The sequence below is a fragment of the Panulirus ornatus genome, chromosome 17 (genome assembly GCF_036320965.1).
Source record: "Panulirus ornatus isolate Po-2019 chromosome 17, ASM3632096v1, whole genome shotgun sequence".
Classification (NCBI taxonomy): domain Eukaryota; kingdom Metazoa; phylum Arthropoda; class Malacostraca; order Decapoda; family Palinuridae; genus Panulirus; species Panulirus ornatus.
This window is the reverse complement of record NC_092240.1, coordinates 38,241,772-38,263,682: the sequence shown is the minus strand read 5'-3', so window position 1 is coordinate 38,263,682 and position 21,911 is coordinate 38,241,772. Positions and strand designations below refer to the sequence as shown.

At 43.5% G+C, this 21,911-nt stretch overlaps 1 protein-coding gene across 2 annotated transcripts in view; it reads left to right on the top strand.

Moving 5' to 3' along the window:
- Nucleotides 1–21,911, top strand: part of LOC139754687 (uncharacterized) — a 622,261-nt gene that overhangs the window by 331,348 nt on the left and 269,002 nt on the right. The window contains exon 3 of one of the 2 annotated variants that reach the window (XM_071672246.1): nucleotides 12,825–12,935. The exons of the other annotated variant lie outside the window; for it this stretch is intronic. Within the exon in view, the coding sequence (XP_071528347.1) occupies nucleotides 12,825–12,935 (111 nt within the window). The remainder of the gene's footprint in view (nucleotides 1–12,824; nucleotides 12,936–21,911) is intronic. 2 annotated transcript variants of the gene reach the window in all.

Genomic DNA, 21,911 nt, shown 5'->3' with positions numbered 1-21,911 from the left:
CAAGGCGGCGGGTTTGGATGGTATTGCAGCTGAATTTATTAAGAAAGGGGTTACTGTGTTGTTGATTGGTTTGAAAGGATATTCAATGTATGCATGGACAATGACGAAGTGTCTGAGGTATGCATGCATAGTGCCAGTGTACAAAGGCAAAGGGGATAAAGGTTAGTGATCAGACTATAGAGGCATATATTTGTTGAGTATGTGAGGGTATTGACTGAGAAGGCGAAGGCATGTACAGAGCATCAGATTAGGGAGGAGCAGTGTGGTTTCATAAGTGGTAGAGGATGTGTGGATGAGGTGTATGCTTTGAAGAATGTGTGTGAGAAATACTTAGAAAAACAGATGGATCTGTATGTAGCATTTATGGATCTGGAGAAAGCATATGATGGGGTGATAGAGATGCTTTGGGGAAGGTCTTGAGAGTATATGGTCCGGGAGGGAAGCTGCTAGTAGCAGTGAAAAGTTTTTATCAAGGATGTAAGATCTGTGAGGAAAAATAGGAAGAGAGGAGAGTGATTGGTTCCCACTGAAGGTCGGTCTGCGATAGGGATGTGTGTTGTCCCCATGATTGTTTAATTTGTTTATGGATGGGGTGGTTAGGGAGGTGAATGCAAAGGTTTTGGAGAGAGGGACGAGTACGCAGTCTGTGGGGGATGAGAGGTCCTGGGGAGTGAGTCAATTGTTGTTCGCCGATAATACAGCACTGGTAGCTGATTCGAGTGAGAAACTGCAGAAGTTGATGATTGAGTTTGGAAAAGTGTGTTAAAGGAGAAAGTTGAGAGTAACTGTGAATAAGAGCAAGGTTATCAGGTTCAGCAGGGTTGAGACACAAGTTAATTGATATAAATATATTCTTTCTTTCTTTCATACTATTCGCCATTTCCCGCGATAGCGAGATAGCGTTAAGAACAGAGGACTGGGCCTTTGAGGGAATATCCTCACCTGGCCCCCTTCTCTGTTCCTTCTTTTGGAAAATTGAAAAAAAAAAAAAAACGAGAGGGGAGGATTTCCAGTCCCCCGCTCCCTTCCCTTTTAGTCGCCTTCTACGACACGCAGGGAATACGTTGGAAGTATCCTTTCTCCCCTATCCCCAGGGATATATATATATATATATATATATATATATATATATATATATATATATATATATATATATATATATATATATATATATATATATATATATATATATATATATATATATATATATATATATATATAGTGCAAGAGGTCACACAAGTGCGCGTGATCTAGTATATACAAAAGAACACAGGAAAATGAAACACGATAAGTTCCCAAGTGCACTTTCGTGTAATGATCACATCGCCAGGGGAGATACAAGAATGAGACAGAAGACGTAGAAGAGACGTAGAAGTTGATATGGAGGAAGAGACCGTAGCTAAGAGGCCCTTGGTGAACTAGCATTACCGGATGGTGGTGTTCGGATTGGTGTGTTAGGGTCTGGCAATTGCCTGTTATAAATTTTTATCATGTGGACGTGAAAGTGAAGTGTTTACAAATTTTGCCTACAATAAAGCTCTTCTTTCAAGCATACCCATTTTTGCTCTCTGAGATAGCGTTCTCTCTTTCCTCACATTCTTCATCACTCACAGAACCTTTACCCCCTCCCCAACCTTATGATTCACTTCCACTTCCACTCTTCCATTCACCTCCATGTCCACTCCCAGATATTTGAATTACTTCACTTTCTCCAAGATTTCCTCATTTAAACTCACATCCCCACTAACCTGGCCCTCAACCCTGCTAAACTTAATAACCTTGTTTTTATTCAACATTTGCTCTCAACTTCCTCCTTTCACACACGCACTTACAAACTCAGTTACCAGCTTCTGCAGTTTCTCACTTGAATCAGCCACCAGTGCTGTATTATCGGCGAACAATAACTGACTCACTCCCCAGGTTCTCTCATTCCCTATAGACTGCATACTCGCCCTTCTTTCAAAGACTCGCATTTACCTTCCTCACCACCCCATCCATCAACATATTAAACGGCCATGGAAACATCACACACCCCTGCCACATGCCAACCTTCACTTGGAACCACATGGTCTCCCTTCTTCCAACTAGTACACATGCAACACACCTTTAATAAACACATCTCACTGTTTCCAGTAGCTTTACTAACACACGATATATTCTAAAGGCCTTCCTTAAGGCCTCTCTGCCAAACCTATCACATGTTTTCTCCATATCCATAAATATCACATGCAAATTATTGTTTATCATACACTTTCTCTAAAGCAAACACCTGATCAGCTCATTCTATACCATTTCTGAAACCATACTGTTCCTCCTTAGTCACTCTTTCAGTCATTACTGTCTCAAACAACTTCCTAAGTACACTCATCAAGCTTTGAACACTCACCTTTATCCCTTACCGTTTATACAGTCCAGTCCTCAGGCGCCTCATCATGATTCATGCATACACTGAAAATCTTAACCAATCAACTAACAACAGAGTCACGCCCTTTATTAAAGAAATTCAACTGCAATACCATCCACTCCAGCCACCTTGCAACATTTCATCATGCGCAAGGCTTTCACCACCTTATTTCTCTTCACCAAATCACACTCCCTGACTCTCTCTCTCTCTCTCTTCGTATACCACCCCGACCCAAACACTGTACATCTGCCAACCTATCATCAAACACATTCAACAGTCCTTCAAAATACTCACCACTTCTTCTGTTGTTACCTTTTACAAAGCTGTTATCACTTCCCATTTGCCCCTTTTACTGATGGTGCACATAATTTATCTCCTTCCAGAACATTTTATTCTCTAAAGTTTAATGATACTTGCTTACCCAAACTCTCATTTGCCCTCTTTTACGACCACTGCATCTTCATCTTGAACACCTGCCGCTTTCTGTTTTATCTCTCCCCATCATTTGCACTTCTCTCCTGTAAGTACCGCCCACATTTCTTTTCTCTTTCACTAGCAAGTTTACTTCTTCATCCCATCACTCATTACCCTTTTTAATCTGCCCACCTCCCACCTTCCGCATGCCACATCATCCCTCGCACATAGCAGCACTGCGTCCCTAAATATTTCCCGTTCCTCACCTGCCGCCCTAGCTTTTTTGACCCTCACCTTTTGCCATTCTGCGCTCAGTCTCTCCGGGTATTTCTTCTTGCAATTTTCTTATTCTCTCTCACATACTTACACCACTTTCTTCTCACTCACAAGGTTTCCTCTTTGCCGGAAACCTCTACAATCTTCACCCTTGCCTTCACAAGGTAATGATCAGACATCCCACCTTTTACTCGCATATTGATTAGTATGTGGTCCAATATTACCCACTGACCGTCCTTTTTACTCACTTAGGTATATATCTGTGTATGTCCCTCTATCTAAACTAGGTATTCCTAATCACCAGTCCTCCAGCACACAACTCCACAAACGGTAAACCATTTCTGTTCCCTCTACTGAATACACCATGCGCCCCGATTATACCCTCAACTGTCACATTACTCATTTTCTCATTTAAATCATCCGACGCTAATGTCCGGTCTCTTTCATCAAAACTGCTGATACTTACGTCTCATTGCCTCTCATGATCTTTCTTCTCATGGCCAGGTGCACGGGCACTAATAGTCACACATCTCTCGCAATCCATTCTAATCTTTACCCACATCTGACTGGCGCTCACTTCCTTACACTCTTTTACATACTCCCACGAATTCTGCCTCAGTGGTAGCGCTACCCCTTCCTTATTTCTTGTCCTCTCACCAACCCTAGACTTTACTCCCAAGACTTTTCCAAACCATTCTTCATCTTTACCCTTGAGCTTCGTTTCACCCAGAGCCAGAATATCCAGGTTTCTTTCCTCAAACATATTTCCGATCTCTCCTTTTTTCCTCATCTTGGTTACATCCACACACATTTAGACACCCTAATCTGAGCCTTCGAGGAAGATGAGCACTCTCCGCATGACTCCCTCTTATGGTCCATCTGAGAACCAGTCACTTTCCTCTCTTCCCACACGTACACATGCCTTACATCCTCGATAAAAACTTTTCACTGCTTCTAACAACTTTCCTCCCACACCATATATTCTTAATACCTTCCACAGAGCATCTCTATCAACTCTATCATATGCCTATCATATATAAATATATTTATTTATTATTTTATTTTGCTTTGTCGCTGTCTCCCGCGTTAGCGAGGTAGCGCAAGGAAACAGACGAAAGAATGGCCCAACCCACCCACATACACATGTACATACGTACACGTTCACACACACAGATATACATACCTATACATCTCAATGTATACATATATATACACACACACACACATGTACATCATTCATACTGTCTGCCTTTATTCATTTCCATCGCCACCTCGCCACACAAGGAATAACAACCCCCCCCCCATGTGTGCGAGGTAGCGCTAGGAAAGGACAACAAAGGCTCCGTTCATTCACACTCAGTCTAGCTGTCATGTAATAATGCACCGAAATCACAGCTCCCTTTCCACATCCAGGCCCCACAGAACTTTCCATGGTTTACCCCAGACGCTTCACATGCCCTGGTTCAATCCATTGACAGCACGTCGACCCCGGTATACCACATCGTTCCAATTAACTCTATTCCTTGCACGCCCTTCACCCTCCTACATGTTCAGGCTCCGATCACTCAAAAACTTTTTCACTCCATCTTTCCACCTCCAATTTCGTCTCCCACTTCTCCTCGTCCCCTCCACCTCTGACACATATCCTCTTGGTCAATCTTTCCTCACTCATTCTCTCCATGTGACCAAACCATTTCAAAACACCCTCCTCTGCTCTCTCAACCACACTCTTTTTATTACCACACATCTCTCTTACCCTTACATTACTTACTCGATCAAACCACCTCACACCACATATTGTCCTCAGACATCTCATTTCCAGCACATCCATCCTCCTGCGCACAACTCTATCTATAGCCCACGCCTCGCAACCATACAACATTGTTGGAACCACTATTCCTTCAAACATACCCATTTTTGCTTTCCGAGATAATGTTCTCGACTTCCACACATTCTTCAAGACTCCCAGAATTTTCGCCCCCTCCCCCACCCTATGATTCCCTTCCGCTTCCATGGTTCCATCCGCTGCCAAGTCCACTCCCAGATATCTAAAACACTTCACTTCCTCCAGTTTTTCTCCATTCACACTTACCTCCCAATTGACTTGACCCTCAACCCTACTGTACCTAATAACCTTGCTCTTATTCACATTTACTCTTAACTTTCTTCTTTCACACACTTTACCAAACTCAGTCACCAGCTTCTGCAGTTTCTCACATGAATCAGCCACCAGCGCTGCATCATCAGCGAACAACAACTGACTCACTTCCCAAGCTCTCTCGTCCACAACAGACTTCATACTTGCCCCTCTTTCCAAAACTCTTGCATTCACCTCCCTAACAACCCCATCCATAAACAAATTAAACAACCATGGAGACATCACACACCCCTGCCGCAAACCGACATTCACTGAAAACCAATCACTTTCCTCTCTTCCTACACGTACACATGCCTTACATCCTCGATAAAAACTTTTCACTGCTTCTAACAACTTGCCTCGCACACCATATATTCTTAATACCTTCCACAGAGCATCTCTATCAACTCTATCATATGCCTTCTCCAGACCCATAAATGCTACATACAAATCCATTTGCTTTTCTAAGTATTTCTCACATACATTCTTCAAAGCAAACACCTGATCCACACATCCTCTACCACTTCTGAAACCACACTGCTCTTCCCCAATCTGATGCTCTGTACATGCCTTCACCCTCTCAATCGATACCCTCCCATATAATCTACCAGGAATACTCAACAAACTTATACCTCTGTAATCATACATAATGAATCATACATACATTATATAACCTTACCAGCCAGTCAACAATACAGTCACCCCCTTTTTTAATAAATTCCATTGCAATACCATCCAAACCCCTGCCTTGCCGGCTTTCATCTTCCGCAAAGCTTTTACTACCTCTTCTCTATTTACCAAATCATTTTCCCTAACCCTCTCACTTTGCACACCACTTCGACCAAAACACCCTATATCTGCCACTCTATCATCAAACACATTCAACAAACCTTCAAAATACTCACTCCATCTCCTTCTCACATCACCACTACTTGTTATCACCTCCCCATTAGCCCCCTTCACCGAAGTTCCCATTTGCTCCCTTGTCTTACGCACTTTATTTACCTCCTTCCAAAAAATCTTTTTATTCTCCCTAAAATTTAATGATACTCTTTCACCCCATCTCTCATTTGCCCTCTTTTTCACCTCTTGCACCTTTCTCTTGACCTCCTGTCTCTTTCTTTTATACATCTCCCTTTCATTTGCATTATTCCCCTGCAAAAATCGTCCAAATGCCTCTCTCTTCTCTTTCACTAATAATCTTACTTCTTCATCCCGCCACTCACTACCCTTTCTAATCTGACCACCTCCCACGCTTCTCATGCCACAAGCATCTTTTGCGCAAGCCATTACCGCTTCCCTAAATATATATATATATATATATATATATATATATATATATATATATATATATATATATATATATATATATATATATATATATATATATATATATATATATATATATATATATATATATATATATACTGCCTGTATACTCGTGAAGTAGCTAGTGTCAAGTACCCCATAATTAGCTGCAGTAGGCTGACGGAGCTGAGAACACGCTTTATCGATCCTGGTTGATGTGATGGCGGCCATATTCCTGACGCTGGAGGTTGTGTCCATAAGAAGACATGAGTACAGCAGGTTAAGAAAGAAGCAAGAGAGAAACTTCGAAAAGAATACGTATAAGGCAGGTGAAGATCCAGAACTTGGTCATCAATTCATCTGGAGTAAAGTGTCAGATTCAAAGGTCTTTTCACGGTAGACGACACTATAGCCCGAAACACCAGTGAGATGGAGTAGGGAGGAGGTATGTGCTGAAGATGTGTGGAGAGGTACTCATCCGACCGGTTCAAACTTTGGTTCAGCTTGTCAATGAAAAGAAGGTAAAGTGTCAAGGGTAAAGTGCCAAGGGAGTGGGAGAGAGCAGACCCCATATCTGTCTATGAGAGACTGACAGTAGACCTTTAACTACAGACCTGCTTACTAGCCTCTCGCAGGCCAGAAACTGCCAAAAGGAGAGACGAAACGATCTTTAGGAAAGAGATCCTGCCTGACGAACCTTTTATATTTCCCTGAGGGAGAGATCCTGGGAGACGTCCTCAATGGGTCGAATATTATCTCAGTACACGAAGAAAGACGCACGTCCATACTTCTCGTAATGAGTTCGCCACTGGTGTGCTAGAGGGTTCGATTCTGATGCCATTGCTTTTCTTCATCTGTGACAATGACTTCTTGGAAGGATTGAACTCCTGCCTTAACATCTTTGTAGATGATGCCAAGTCACAGTGCAAGCACCAGTTACTGTAGGGTAAACCTTCCAGACACAATACAACAACTCTAGGGTAAACCTAGCAGACACAATACAACCACCAACTACTGCAGGGTAAACCTAGCAGACACGATACAACCACCAACAACTGTAGGGTAAATCTAGCGGACACAATACAACCACCAACTACTGCAGGGTAAACCTAGCAAACATGATTTAACCACCAACTACTGCAGGGTAAACCTAGCAAACATGATTTAACCACCAACTACTGCAGGGTAAACCTAGCGGACACAATACAACCACCAACTACTGCAGGGTAAACCTAGCGGACACAATACAACCACCAACTACTGCAGGGTAAACCTAGCAGACACAATACAACCACCAACCACTGCAGGGTAAACCTAGCGGACACAATACAACCACCAACCACTGCAGGGTAAACCTAGCGGACACAATACAACCACCAACAACTGCAGGGTAAACCTAGCGGACACAATACAACCACCAACTACTGTAGGGTAAACCTAGCAGACACAATACAACCACAACTACTTTAGCAGACACCGTATGAAAAATAACCCATCCTTTTCCTGCCACTGGCATTCATTATCAAGAGCCATCAAGCTCGTTAAGGGAGGATGAAGAAGGGTTTGAGTCCCAGGTTGTGGGACTCCTTTCAGGAACTGAAAGAACTCAGACGTGTTGTTACTTTCAGTGATCAGTTCGTCTTCTGATGAGAAAATGTTGACCCTTTATTCAAGGTGGGTCCGGTTTCAAACCTCTTCACAAACATTCTCGAGGAACATTTTATGAGAGTTACCACTGTACATAAGGCGTGTTCCCTGTAAATGTCTATTTATATGAAAATAACGTGATATAAATGCAAAAATTTTTCACCGTTGTCTTATACATTTCAATACATTTCTCTCTCGGAAGAAGAGCTATAGTTCTTGAGGCTTTATTTATAGTTATGGCACGCACGACACTCATCCAGCACATTGTTCACTGAAACCCGAGGCGTTACCACTTCAGTCTCCCGCAGGCAGTGATCTGGTGCACACGTTTGTGAGGGTGGCAGGCGGCCACCATGCACCCGAGGTATCACCACAGGTAGGGTGATCTGGGGCAGCACTTCCACCAAGCTGTATATTACCATGGGATGACACATCACGACCAGTCCAACAACCGCCGCCGCCTCCTCCTTCCTGTGTTGTAGTCTCACAAGAAGGTTGTAGATGTGCAGCAGCTGAAAGATCCTGTGTCCTGCGTGTGTGTGTGTGTGTGTGTGTGTGTGTGTGTGTGTGTGTGTGTGTGTGTGTGTGTGTTGATTATCCATGGTGAAAAGATTTGAAGCTTCTTTTTTAAAGACATTTGTCTTTAACGGATGAATAAAATGCAGATGATTTATGCGTTTACATTAGTCTGATAACAAATGGAACGTATTCTCCAGAAAAAATATAATGCAAAGATATACACTACTTTTTTTTTGTCTCTTTTTTTGAATCTGTTTAGAGCAGAACTGTCCTCTCATAACAACACACTCAGCAAACAGACGGGAAAAACCGTCAGCAGAAGGGAAACTGTCAGCAGACCAGACGGAAAGGAAACCGTCAGCAGACAGAGAGGATACTGTCAGCAGACAGACAGGAAACTCTCAAAAGACTGAGAGGAAACTGTTAACAGACAGAGGGAAAACTGACAGCAGACAGACAGTACACTGACAGCAGACAGACAGTACACTGACAGCAGACAGAGAGGAAAATGTCTGGAGATATACAAGAAACTGTCAGCAGACAGAAGGACAACATCTGAGAAACCCAAAGTAACTTCGCCAGAAAACTTCAACAGTTTGTTTTCGACGATGAAAAATTATAATTTTGCCGCAGGATATTTAGACTTTGGGGCGAAACCGAATCTTTGAAGCTACCTGAGGAAACACCCGGGTTCGATACCAAGGTTATAGTAGGCCTAGAACGCTGGCCACCAAGACCGTTCACTGAGGTTATCTCTTACATGAAACGTTCTCATGCACCTAGAGGTATGTCGCACCAAATCTCCCTTGCCTCCTTGATCAAGATGATCATCTAATCACTAGCATATTCATCACGTTAGTGACCCCTCACCTTCTCCCCTCGCCCCAGACAAGCGTCCTGGGACACATCTACCTGTTCCACTGAGCCACACTGGGTTTCATTAGGTTCCGGTCAGTAAGTTATGATAGGACGGGTTCGCTTACATTAGCTGATGATGGGATAGGATCGCATAGGATAAGGTAGATTAAGCTATGGTAATAGTATTAGTCGCTTATTATAGCGGTTCATATGTTAAGATGCCATCAGGAGGCGGCTCGTGTTGTGCTACTCAGCACTAGGGAACCTCACCTCGCCGACCAATTAGGGAAGCACATCAGACTCCAGCCTCGTCGACCTTCCTTAATCAGTTTACCGTATGTCAGGATCGGGTAACCGAATATGAAGCGGGTGGAACACTTACATCACTACATGTGACTCTTCTACACAACTGTTCTATACACATGTTTCCTATACGTGGACCAGTCACACGTGCACTTCATCTATGCCACTCACCTTTTACTCTTTGTTAGTACCTTCCACTTGTGCCCCTCACTCGTGCCACGTAGGTGCATCACCCACCTGTACTCTGTAGCACCACTCACCTGTATCAATCATTCATACCATTCGTCTGTTGCATGACACGTACCACTCACCACCACTAATCAACAGTCCCATTGTTCTACACCATTCATCACTCATCGGAGGCAAGCACAACTCAGATTTACCATATCATTGTACCACTAACCTTTACCAACCTGTTCATTTCAATTGCCTGAACCATTTACTAATACCATTCACGTGTACCGAGGCAACGTGCATCACACCGATGCATCATCAACCTACCAGTGTTAATGACCTAACCGTGCAGGGAGTAGTACCATCGCAGACAAAAGTTCTCTTGACACACCTGAAGCTTCAGTGTCCCGGTACGCGCCTGATCGAAACTTGTCTCTGCCTGTCACAGCATAGGGCTTGGTCCTGCTTCGTCATGGCGTGTCCCGGGATGTCTGCTCGCGACTGGACTTCTGAAACACGAGTAACAACTCCCTAAAGAACTTCCCTCACCTTGATTTCAACATTTTTGGGATAGGAGACCAAGGAAACTCTTGTTCACAGGTTCAGTTCCTCTCTATATCATCCATTCATTGTTTAGCAGATATGGAAGATGGTTTATGAAGAGGGACTGATTCTGGATGTTTAGAATATCATCTTTGAAATTTTACAGTGTTTGATTTTTCCCAGTGTGTTGTAATGTATTCCTGTATTCATGCTAAGACTGCCACTATTCCTAGATGTGCTAGAAATCAATAAATTTAGTATATTGTTGGATATGTCTAATAATCTATAATCTTTAGCATAGTTTGCCTTTTGTTAATACAGTAATTAATATTAAGTTTTTCTAGTTGAGGATAAGAAGCCAGTTCATCAGCGTGCTAAAGAATTACATGGTTCATGATTTTGCTTCATAAAGTAATGCCAGCTCCGTTGTTGACTAGGATAGCAGTATAGATGCTAGAGATGGTCATTACCTCACCGCATGACTAGGTACTGTATAGAACAACAGAAATCTGGTAAGTAGGCACGGAAGTGGTCTTCCCATACAGTCTGCTTGATCAACAGGCTACGGTACAGTGTGTGTGTGTGTGTGGAGTCTGGTGTTGGCCTTCACCGCTCGAACAGTACTGCACCAGCTTGTTGTCTAGATTACCTTAGAAGAGACGGTTTGCAGGACCAGCAGTGTGGTGATGGTAGATTGCTGGGAGTGTGGTGGTTGTAGAGTGCTGGGGGTATGATGCTGGTAGAGTGCTGGGAGTGTGGTGTTGGTCGGTTACTGGGAGTATAGTGATGGTAGAGTGCTGGGAGTGTAGTGATGGTAGAGTGCTGGGAGTATGGTGATGGTAGAGTGCTGGGAGTATTGTAATGGTAGTGCTGAGAGTATGGTGATGGTAGAGTGCTGGGAGTGTGGTGATGGTAGAGTGCTGGGTGTGTGGTGATGGTAGAGTGCTGGGAGTGTGGTGATGGTAGAGTGCTGGGAGTGTGGTGATGGTAGAGTGCTGGGAGTGTGGTGATGGTAGAGTGCTGGGTGTGTGGTGATGGTAGAGTGCTGGGAGTGTGGTGATGGTAGAGTGCTGGGAGTGTGGTGATGGTAGAGTGCTGGGAGTATAATGCTGAAAGAGTGCTGGGAGTGTGGTGTTGGTCGGTTACTGGGAGTGTAGTGATGGTAGAGTGCTGGGAGTGTAGTGATGGTAGAGTGCTGGGAGTATGGTGATGGTAGAGTACTGAGAGTATTGTAATGGTAGTGCTGAGAGTATGGTGATGGTAGAGTGCTGGGAGTGTGGTGTTGGCAGAGAGTAATGGTAGAGTGCTGGGAGTGTGGTGTTGGTAGAATGCTGTGAGTGTGGTGATGGTAGGGTGCTGGGAGTGTGGTGATGGTAGAGTGCTGGGAGTATGATGTTGATAGATTGCTGAGAATGTGGTGTTGGTCAGTTGCTGGGAGTGTAGTGATGGTAGAGTGCTGGGAGTGTGGTGATGGTAGAGTACTGGGAGTATGGTAATGGTAGTGCTGGGAGTATGGTGATGGTAGAGTGCTGGGAGTGTGGTGATGGTAGAGTACTGGGAGTATGGTAATGGTAGTGCTGGGAGTATGGTGATGGTAGTGTGCTGGGAGTGTGGTGTTGGCAGAGTGTAATGGTAGAGTGGTGGGAGTGTGCTGTTGGTAGAGTGCTGGGAGTGTGGTAATGGTAGAGTGCTGGCAGTGTGGTGATGGTAGAGTGCTGGGAGAGTGGTGATGGTGGAGTGCTGGCAGTGTGGTGATGGTAGACTTCTGGGGATATATACTTGCTTGCCGTAGGTGTTGATAAGGAGCTAGGGGGTATGCACCTGCTTGCTGTGGGTGCTGGTAGGGAGCTAGGGGTATGCACTTGCTTGCCATGGGTGTTTTTAGGGAGCTAGGAGTATACACTTGCTTGCCGCGGATATTGGCAGGGAGCTAGGAGTATACACTTGCTTGCCGTGGGTGTTGGTAGGGAGCTAGGGGTATGCACCTGCTTGGCGTGGGTGTTGGTAGGGAGTTAGGGGTACGCACCTGCTTGCCGTGGGTGTGGGTAGGGAGCTAGGGGTATGCACCTGCTTGCCTTGGGTGTTGGTAGGGAGCTAGGGGTACGCACCTGCTTGCCGTGGGTGTTGGTAGGGAGCTAGGGGTATGCACCTGCTTGCCGTGGGTGTTGGTAGGGAGCTAGGAGTATAAACCTGCTTGCCGTGGGTAGCGTTGCTGTAGCTGTGCTTCCTCTGCTCCAACAGAGCCCCGCCCACCACAAGGACGCCTCACTCCACAAGCTGGGCCGGACCGCCACCTCCTCGCGCCCGCCTCTCTCCAGCAAGCTCAGACAGAATGGCCTCATCACAGCACAGGTAAAGGCAATGAAGGGCAGGTAAAGTAACCCAAAATCTTCTGATTGTATTCATCGTACCAATGGTAAAGACAGGTGCACTAAAGGTAATTAAGGACAGGTCATCTTCCCCTTAATCTGTTAATAACATTCGTCATTCCGTAGGTAAAGGTAATTATGGAGGTGGAAAGTACCTCACCGATCATATGGTAAGTGGATCAGCAGGAATTAATGTCATATTCTTGTGGAGATTATTTTCTCTGATTTCCTCAGAAGTTCTCTCATTCATCCTCTGCCTCGTGTCTGTGGTAATACCGTCTGGGGTGCAAAATATTTTCGTGATTTCCCTGGGAACGTTATACTCTGTGGGGAAAATCTGAGGCGAAATAGACTGGATTATCTTAGGGATTCATGCAGAACGGGAGATCTAAAACTTCCTGGAAATAACTGGACTGTGCCGTTATTACTGCTCTCTTGAAAGAAACTTGAGGCGACAGTTTAGTTATCAAACGGTCTTTTTCAGTCTGTGCTGGAAAGAAAAAGAAATCGTTTGTCTCAGAATAACGCCCAGCCAGTCTCCACCAGTCCAGGGAATACATTCCAGCAGGATGTGTGTGGCGGAGGGCAGAGGTGAAGAGGAGAGACGAGCTGTGTAGCCTGGCATGATCTGGTGTTCCCCTGGAGGCTGAGGACGGATGGCCTGGAGACGGGGATGTGAACACTGGGGTTATACTGGAGGCTGGGGAGGAGATATGAACACTCTGGGGTTATGCTGAATTCTGGGGAGGAGATATGAACACTCTGGGCCTGTACTTGAGGCTGGGGAGGAGATATGAACACTCTGGGGCTGTATACTGGAGGCTGGGGTGAGGATGTGAACGCTCTGGGGTTATACTGGAGGTTGGAACGAGGATTTGAACACTCTGGGATTATACTGGAGGTTGTGATGGGGATTTGAACACTCTGGGGTTATACTGGAGGTTGGAACGGGGATGTAAACACTATGGGGTTATGCTAAATGCTGGGGAGGAGATATGAACACTCTGGGGCTGTACTGGAGGCAGGGGTGGGGATGTGAACACTCTGGGGTTATACTGGAGGTTGGAACGGAGATGTAAACACTCTGGGGTTATGCTAAATGCTGGGGAGGAGATATGAACACTCTGGGGTTGTACTAGAAGCTGAAGATGGGATATGAACGCTGGGGTTGTACTAGAAACTTGAGCGGGGTTGTGAACACTCTGGGGTTATACTTGAGGCAGACTTGGACGGGGAGGTGAACACTCTGGGGTTACCTTGAAGACTGGGGAGAAACGACCTGGAGACGAGGACTGAACACACTAGGGTTATACTGAATTCAAAATTCAGAATTTAAAATCCTCTTTCCATTATTACAGTGGTTATTCAGTTCTGAAAAGTACACGCATGAGAAATTTTTGAAATATCAATAAATCTTCGTGGATGAATATTCTATATTAGTCGGTCCATATAAACAACGAGATGCCCCTAAAACATCTCTGCTGTAATAATATTAATATTTGCACAGGCAACATAAAAGAACCTAAAAGATACTTTTTTGAGCTTTTGGTTATAATTTTGTCAGTTCGAAGTATCTGTGCCACACAGAGGTAGTTCGTCCTAGAACCTGTGTCGCCACCTTGAGCGACAATCCTGAACTGACATCAGAGATGAACCTCTGGACGTACAGCTGGTGTCGTTGACGTCAGAGGTGAACCATTGGACGTACAGCTGGTGTCGTTGACGTCAGAGGTGAACCTTGGAACGTACAGCTGGTGTCGTTTACGTCAGAGGTGAACCTTGGAATGTACAGCTGGTGTCGTTGACGAACGTTAACATTATGTATATTTTTTGTACACTGTGTTATGTAAATATCCAGGGTGGCACATGTCCCGTTCGTATACCAAAATTCATCGTAGCCAAGTGATAAAGATATCTTTTGTCTATTGGTAACCATTTAAGGTCTTGTAATACAGGAGTCACGTGATTAAACTTTATTGCGCTCCGAACTGCAAGTTTTGCCTCAAAAGTCTGGAGTTTCTGGACTCGTTGCTGTTGAATTCTGTTCGTCGCTCCCCATATATCTATAGTGTACCTAATTCTGCCATGACCCAAGGACTGATGACGCCTGTAGTGTTATTAAACTTATCCTTCATGCGGTTTTAAGTGCATTAATGCCCCAAGAACATTTTTTTTTTCTCATTTATTCGATGTGTGAAGCGAAGGTCCTATAATGATATAATCGACATAAAGTTGAAGGTTCTCCACACTTTGAACAGGGATGACGTGGCTACCATGAAAACATATCTTGATATCGTTAGCTGATCATGACTCATTGTATCGCGTCCCAGTAGACATAGTATACTGCGTTTTCTTTACATTGAAAATACGTCCATTTCGTTGAAAATAAGTACTCGCATCGAACAAAAGTCGTTCTCTCATGTGACTCAATTCGTCTATGTTATCAACACAGCCAGGGTGAAGAAGTGAGGTATCGTCAGCATACTGTGCGAGTAAGCGACCCGTGATGTGCTCTGACATATTGTTGACAGAGATGTTGAACAACAGTGGACCAAGCACTGTACCTTGTGGCACCCCATATGGAATATATGATTTAGGCGAGACTGTAATAATGCCATGACGGACCGATTGTGTTCTGTTTCCCAGATAGCTCGAGAACCAGAACAAGTCAATGTTTATCTTGATTCATTTCTTCACAATTATGTGATGACTTACACCGTCAGAGACTTTAGGAAGGTCACGGAGGGTTAGGAGATAAATTTTCTTGTTATCAATATGATCAGAAATCTTATCTATGACTTTTAATAGTTCTGTTTCTCTAGACAAGTTGGACCGGAATCCATGCTGGGTATTAGAAAGATTGTTTGATTTCAAGTAGAATTTTGATTGATTGGCGACATTTTTTTTCCATAATTTTAAATGCGTTAGACAAAAACGAAATAGGTCAACAATTACTAAGATTTTCCTGATTCCCACTTTTGAAAATGGACACAACCACAGCACATTTCTTGAATGAAATAAAAACACTTGTGACTAGTGAAGTATTATAATACAGGTGAGGTATGAGGCAGCTACTGGCTGAGAATCATTTAAAACTCATAATGTGATGTCTGAACTTTGTAAGTTGGTATCTCTCAAATGTTTTATAGTGAGTATTACTGTGTCTGTCTATATCAGTAAGACTTATTCTGAATATTGATTCATAGTAAACACTAGAGTTAAAGCAATCAGCTAATTCATCATTCATTTTGTTGGCACTTTTCAAAGACACATCATCCCACACTTACAAAACTGTTGAATTCCTTTACTTCTTTAGCCACGTCATCAAACATAGCATTATTTTCTTTGGTTTTCTTATCATGAATTAATTTACGGGTACATTTCCATGTGCTGGTGGTGTTTCATCTACATTCTTCAAGTTGCTTGTTGCAGTTATCAGTTTTGATAGTATACAACATCATTTTCAACGCGGCTATTTACATCTTTGTCTCGTTCTTGTAAAGAAGTGTTAAGTCAATTGTGTTTTAGCCTTATTTGTCCTTCATTTTTTGCATTCACTACAGCAAATATTTCGCTGTTTATTCAGGAGCTTGTGGCCTCTTTGTAATATTGGTAAAAACTGGAGCAGATGACTAAAAATAGATGAAACCTTCAGTAAAAGATTTGTATCTGAGCATCAACGTTATCGTGTTATACATTCCATTCAGATTTGATGATTCATGCTGAACAAATCACAGTGGACATGACACTGAGCTTCCCAATATAACGACACGTCTGAGGTACCGCTTGGCGTTTGTGTTTCGCTATATTTATCATGATTGTGATAAGCTCATGATCCGCAATCGAGCAAGGAACGATATCAAAGTGAGTGACATCCAATAAAGTAACCAAGGCGGAAATATGAACACTCTGGGGTGATGCTAGAAGCTGGGGGGAGATATATGAAGACTCTTGGGTTATACTGAAGGCTGGTGAGGTGATGTGAACACTCTGAGGTTATACTGGAGGCTGGGGGAGATATGAACATTCTGGGGTTATACTGAAGGCAGGGGCCGGAGATGTGAGGTTATACTGGAGGCTGGAGTTAGGACTTAAACACGCTTGGGTTATACTAGAGGCTAGGGCAGTGATATGAGCACTTTCTGGTTATACTGGAGGTTGGGGCGGAGATGCGAACACTGAGGATATACTGGAGGATGGTGTGGGAAGGTCAAAACTCTGGGGTTATACTGGAGGCTGGGTGGGGAAGTGAGCACTTTGGGGTTATGCCAGAGGCTTGGATGGAGACGTGAAAACTCTGGGGTTATACTGAAGGCTGATGCGGTGATTTCAGGGATATACTGAAGGTTGGTGTGGGACGTAAACACTCTGGGGTTACCCTACAGCAGGATCTCTTAATCTCTTTTATTTTCCACGGGCAGCATCAGTAGACCAGATCATAAGCTCAGACCCTCATTTCTACACAATCAAGGCATATATTGTCCTACTTCTCCAGTCTCAATGCTGTCGAGCTACAGCTCATATTCTCCATACACCTGTTAGCTACAGAATACCGATGGACTGGATTCTGCCAGTCATGAGGTATAAACCTATACAGTGACAGAGAAATATATGATCATTGACCGAATGGCTTCTTGATATGATTCTTGGCGCTGTATATCTGGAACACCTTCCTCGACACTGGGGTCAACTTTTGCCGTCACCCGTCGCAGGATGGTTGTGGACTGTCCTCATCGTCCAGTGAGTGTCAGGCTTCTGACGTGTTGAGATTCATGAAAGGGAATGTGTTTTTCTTTTCTTTTTACATATGGAAGTGCGGCCGAATAATCATGCCTAAATTGCATAGATCTTATGCTAGAATTTTTAGAAAATAATGATTGATGGTTTGATTATGTTTTGTTCAGTCTTACATGAGGTAATCAGGGTTCCACCTTTAATTTTAGGGCCATGTGCGGCCCGCGGGCCGGCGGTAGTAAATGCATTCCCTAGAGGCTGGGGACGGATGGTTTGAGGGCGGGAATGTATACACTATGGGGGTCACCTCGGAGCCTAGGTAGAGATGGTAGTGGGAGGTGTTGTGGCGTAAACACTGGCGGAAGGTCACCCAAGGCGAGCTGCAGCCTGAGCTTTGGATAGAGAGGTAGTGAGACATCAGCCCTCACAGTAAGGAGACCCATGCAAGAGTCTGTCACTAGTGCACTGTAAAGCGTCCGATGGTGCAACGGGAGGAGCTCAGGTGCACCTCCACAGCTGCACACACTCGAGCATCAACAGTTAAGCCTCGGATGGTGCACAGGTGCACCTAACACCTGAACAACCCCGGCATAGAAGACGAGAATGCATTCTTTACGTGTGAGCTCACCAATTTCTTTTTCTTTTTTCCACAAATGACGGGATTCACTACGCTCAAAGTCATGCAGTTTTCAGCGTCAGTGGAAACCGATGACAAAGTCGTATATGACCAGCGAGCTTGGCACCTTCCTGGTGACACCCACAAACCCCAGGGAAACAGTGCAGATACCCCCTGCTATGTATCCCTCGTCCGTACTCAGACTGTAAACTATTATAGTTAGGGATGACCTCCATATTGCCTCAGCACTTGTGAATCCTTTGGTTGTCAGTTCATTCGTTATAGCCAGTTTCGAATTAAGCTTATCTGCCTTGGCCAGTGTGGGAGCTAGGTTACTCTCCATAGCCATTACTGGAGCCAGCGTCATGATCTATTGCCTCTCAATAATGTCATCCAAAAAATAATTAGTTTCAAACCTACTCTTTTTTTTTCCTTTATGATTAAACCTTATTTCTTCTTGTTAATCTCTCGCCTACAATGATTTATTGTTTATATTGTCATAAGTTTAGAACTAGTCACACTTGGGAGTTTTCAATCGAAAACTTTGGTATCCTGTAAACAATGCAGTTATCAGTGATAAAAGATTCGATAAATAAATGATTTGTACTGATAAAAAATTAAAGGAAATACTAATCTTTCTGTTTGGTCATAAGTTTGTTAGAATACAGAATGGCTCAGAATTCAGAGCTATGTGGTGCTTTTTGGGATGAGAGTCGGTGTCAAGCGAAATATCTGACCTGCGAAGTAAATGAACTGCCGTAGTTAGTTAGATATTCACTGTAGTTAGGTCCAAAGTATGGTAGCAGTGTGCATTTCATAACCTAAAAATCAATATATTCTCGTTGCTTTCTTAACCAGGATTTAAGCTGTAACATCATTGGTCAGTGATGGCATTTAATGTCCCTATCAATTCTAAATATGTCTATGACATTTGCATTGTTTGGTCATTTACGATATCTCCATAATTTTGCTGCTTCCCTTCTACGACACTGGTATAACATAGACCGCTTGGAGAAGAGGACCAGTTAGCTTAAAACCACGTAACCTGTCGTGACCAAATATTGACTTTTGATTTTAGAGTGGAAAATATTTCAATGCTCCATGACTCCTTAGTAATTATAATTTCTTTTCATGAAAAAAGACGAAATCCACCTTACAAAATTGTTTAGTTTTCTCACAACTTTAACAGAGAAGAAGAGAGAAAAGAGATTGTAACAGATACAACCTGAGAAGCTGGTGACACCTGGCTTAGCTTGGTATAGCTGGCATCACTGGCAGCCAGCTGACGATCGAAAGCATCGCTCTCCATTCCACAGCCTCTTCCAGGTTTATAGTCGCTCAAAAGCCATCAACAAAAGTCTGTTATGAAGAGTGAGATCCCATTTGATATTTGATATCGCTGCTAAAACCACTGAGAAGCCAAATATGACTTGCTGGGTAGTACGCACTCCGTATGCGTAGTCCTTCAACATGCACACACGTTATGTTGTTATTTATTTCGTAAGTCAGATATTTCGCTTGACGTCGGATTTCTTCTTGCTAAGGGACATGGTGGCCTCATTATGTTGCTAGGACGGTGATGTCACGTAGTGCCTTCATTAAAAGCGGCGCTGAACTTGCCAACAAATTTTGGCGATGGTCATATATATATATATATATATATATATATATATATATATATATATATATATATATATATATATATATATATATATATATATATATATATATATATATATATATATATATATATATATATATATATATGTATATATATGGAAGAGTGTTGACAGGTTGTGTAAATGAGAACGAGGAGGTTTGTACACGACAGGAGGCTGTATGAAGGCGAAGAACTACTGACGTCAGATAGATGACCAGATGTATGAGTAAGACAGGTAATAACTTATGTGAGCGGGAAAGGCGTCGAGGTAGGTTGACACAAGATGCCAACGAGGTGTGCAAAGGAGAGGTGGAGCTGGGTTCGGAAATCGGAGAGGTGTTGAGCTACGTACATAGAGACAGGAACAACAAGCTCTGAACCTGAGAGAGACACGCATACTTACATCTACTTACACTGAGATAGAGCAAGCGTAGTACTTACAAAGAGATGTTGCTTGTTACAAGGGTGGGCTAACGGAGCACTTATCACAGAAATATCTGGGGTTACGACGAGATATGGTGTGAGTTGCGTGTTGTTAAGTGTTATGTGAGAAATGGCGTGATTGTATGTTTGTGGACTAAATGCCGTTAGCCTAGGAGTGGGTGAAGCAGAGAGAAAAGATAAGTAGTGACATAGATAAATGGAGGAACCTTTGGAGAAACACCTGGGACAAAGAGGCAGAGAGCTATGTGCATCAGATTGGCGACGAGTATTTGAGTCAAAGAGGCGACAAACTGCGTACAAAGGCAGCCAACTGGTTCAGTCATTATGGATGTTGATCGCCGTTGTGAAGCTGTTCACACACACACACACACACACACACACACACACACACACACACACACACACACACACAGTAATCATTTTCACTAAATGTACTACTGAGTGCATACTGTATAAACCATAGGATTTACTCCGTAAAGATTTTGAAGGCCTTCTTCAGACGCTTTAAGCAGAAGGACTTTACTGACCTACGTTACGACCAGAGGCCTTCTTCGGAGCCTTCTTCAGAAGGCCTCTTGTTTAAAAGTAAGAGATTGAATTACTCTTGCTTCATACTTAGCTTCTTAACCAACATTTATTTTTTGACTGTCATGTGTAATGCACCAAAACCACAGGCCCCACAGACCTTTCTGTTGTTTACTCCGGCTGCATCGCATGCTTTGGCTCAATCCATTGACAGCACATCCACTCCAGTATACCACACGTTTCCTACTTACTCTACCCCGTGTACGCCTTTCACCCTCCTGAATCCTCAGGCCCCAATCGCTCAAAATCTTTTTCACTCCATCCTTCCATCTCCAATTTGATCTCCCGCTCCTCCTTGTTCCCTCCACCTTTGTTCTGACACATATGTCCTCTTTGTCAACCTTTCCTCACTCATTCTCTCCGTATGTCCAAACTATTTCAACACACCCTCTTCTGCTCGCTCAACCACACTTTATTACCAGACATCTCTCTTACTCATTCATTACTTACTCGACCAAACCACCTCACGCCACATATTGTCCTCAAACATTTCATATCCAACACATCCACCCTCCTCCGCGCAGTCTTATCCATAGCCCATGCTTCTCAACCATGTAATATTGTTGGAACTACTACTCCTTCAAACGTACAGATTTTTGCCCTCCCAGATATTTCTTTCTGTACATTCTTCATTGCTTCTAGAACCTTTGCTCCCCTACCCATCCTATGGCTCACTTCGCTTCCATGTTCCCATCCAGTGCCATGTCCAAAACACTTCATTTTCTCCAATTTTTCTCCATTCACACTTACATCCCCACTATTGTCCTTCAAGCCTGCTAAATATATTATCCTAGCATTTGTTGACATATATTTTCAACTTCCCCTTTTCACACATTCTCCCTAACTCAGTCACCAAAGTATGTAGTTTCTCACTCGAATCTGCCACAAGTACTGTAACATCAGCAAACAACAACTGATTC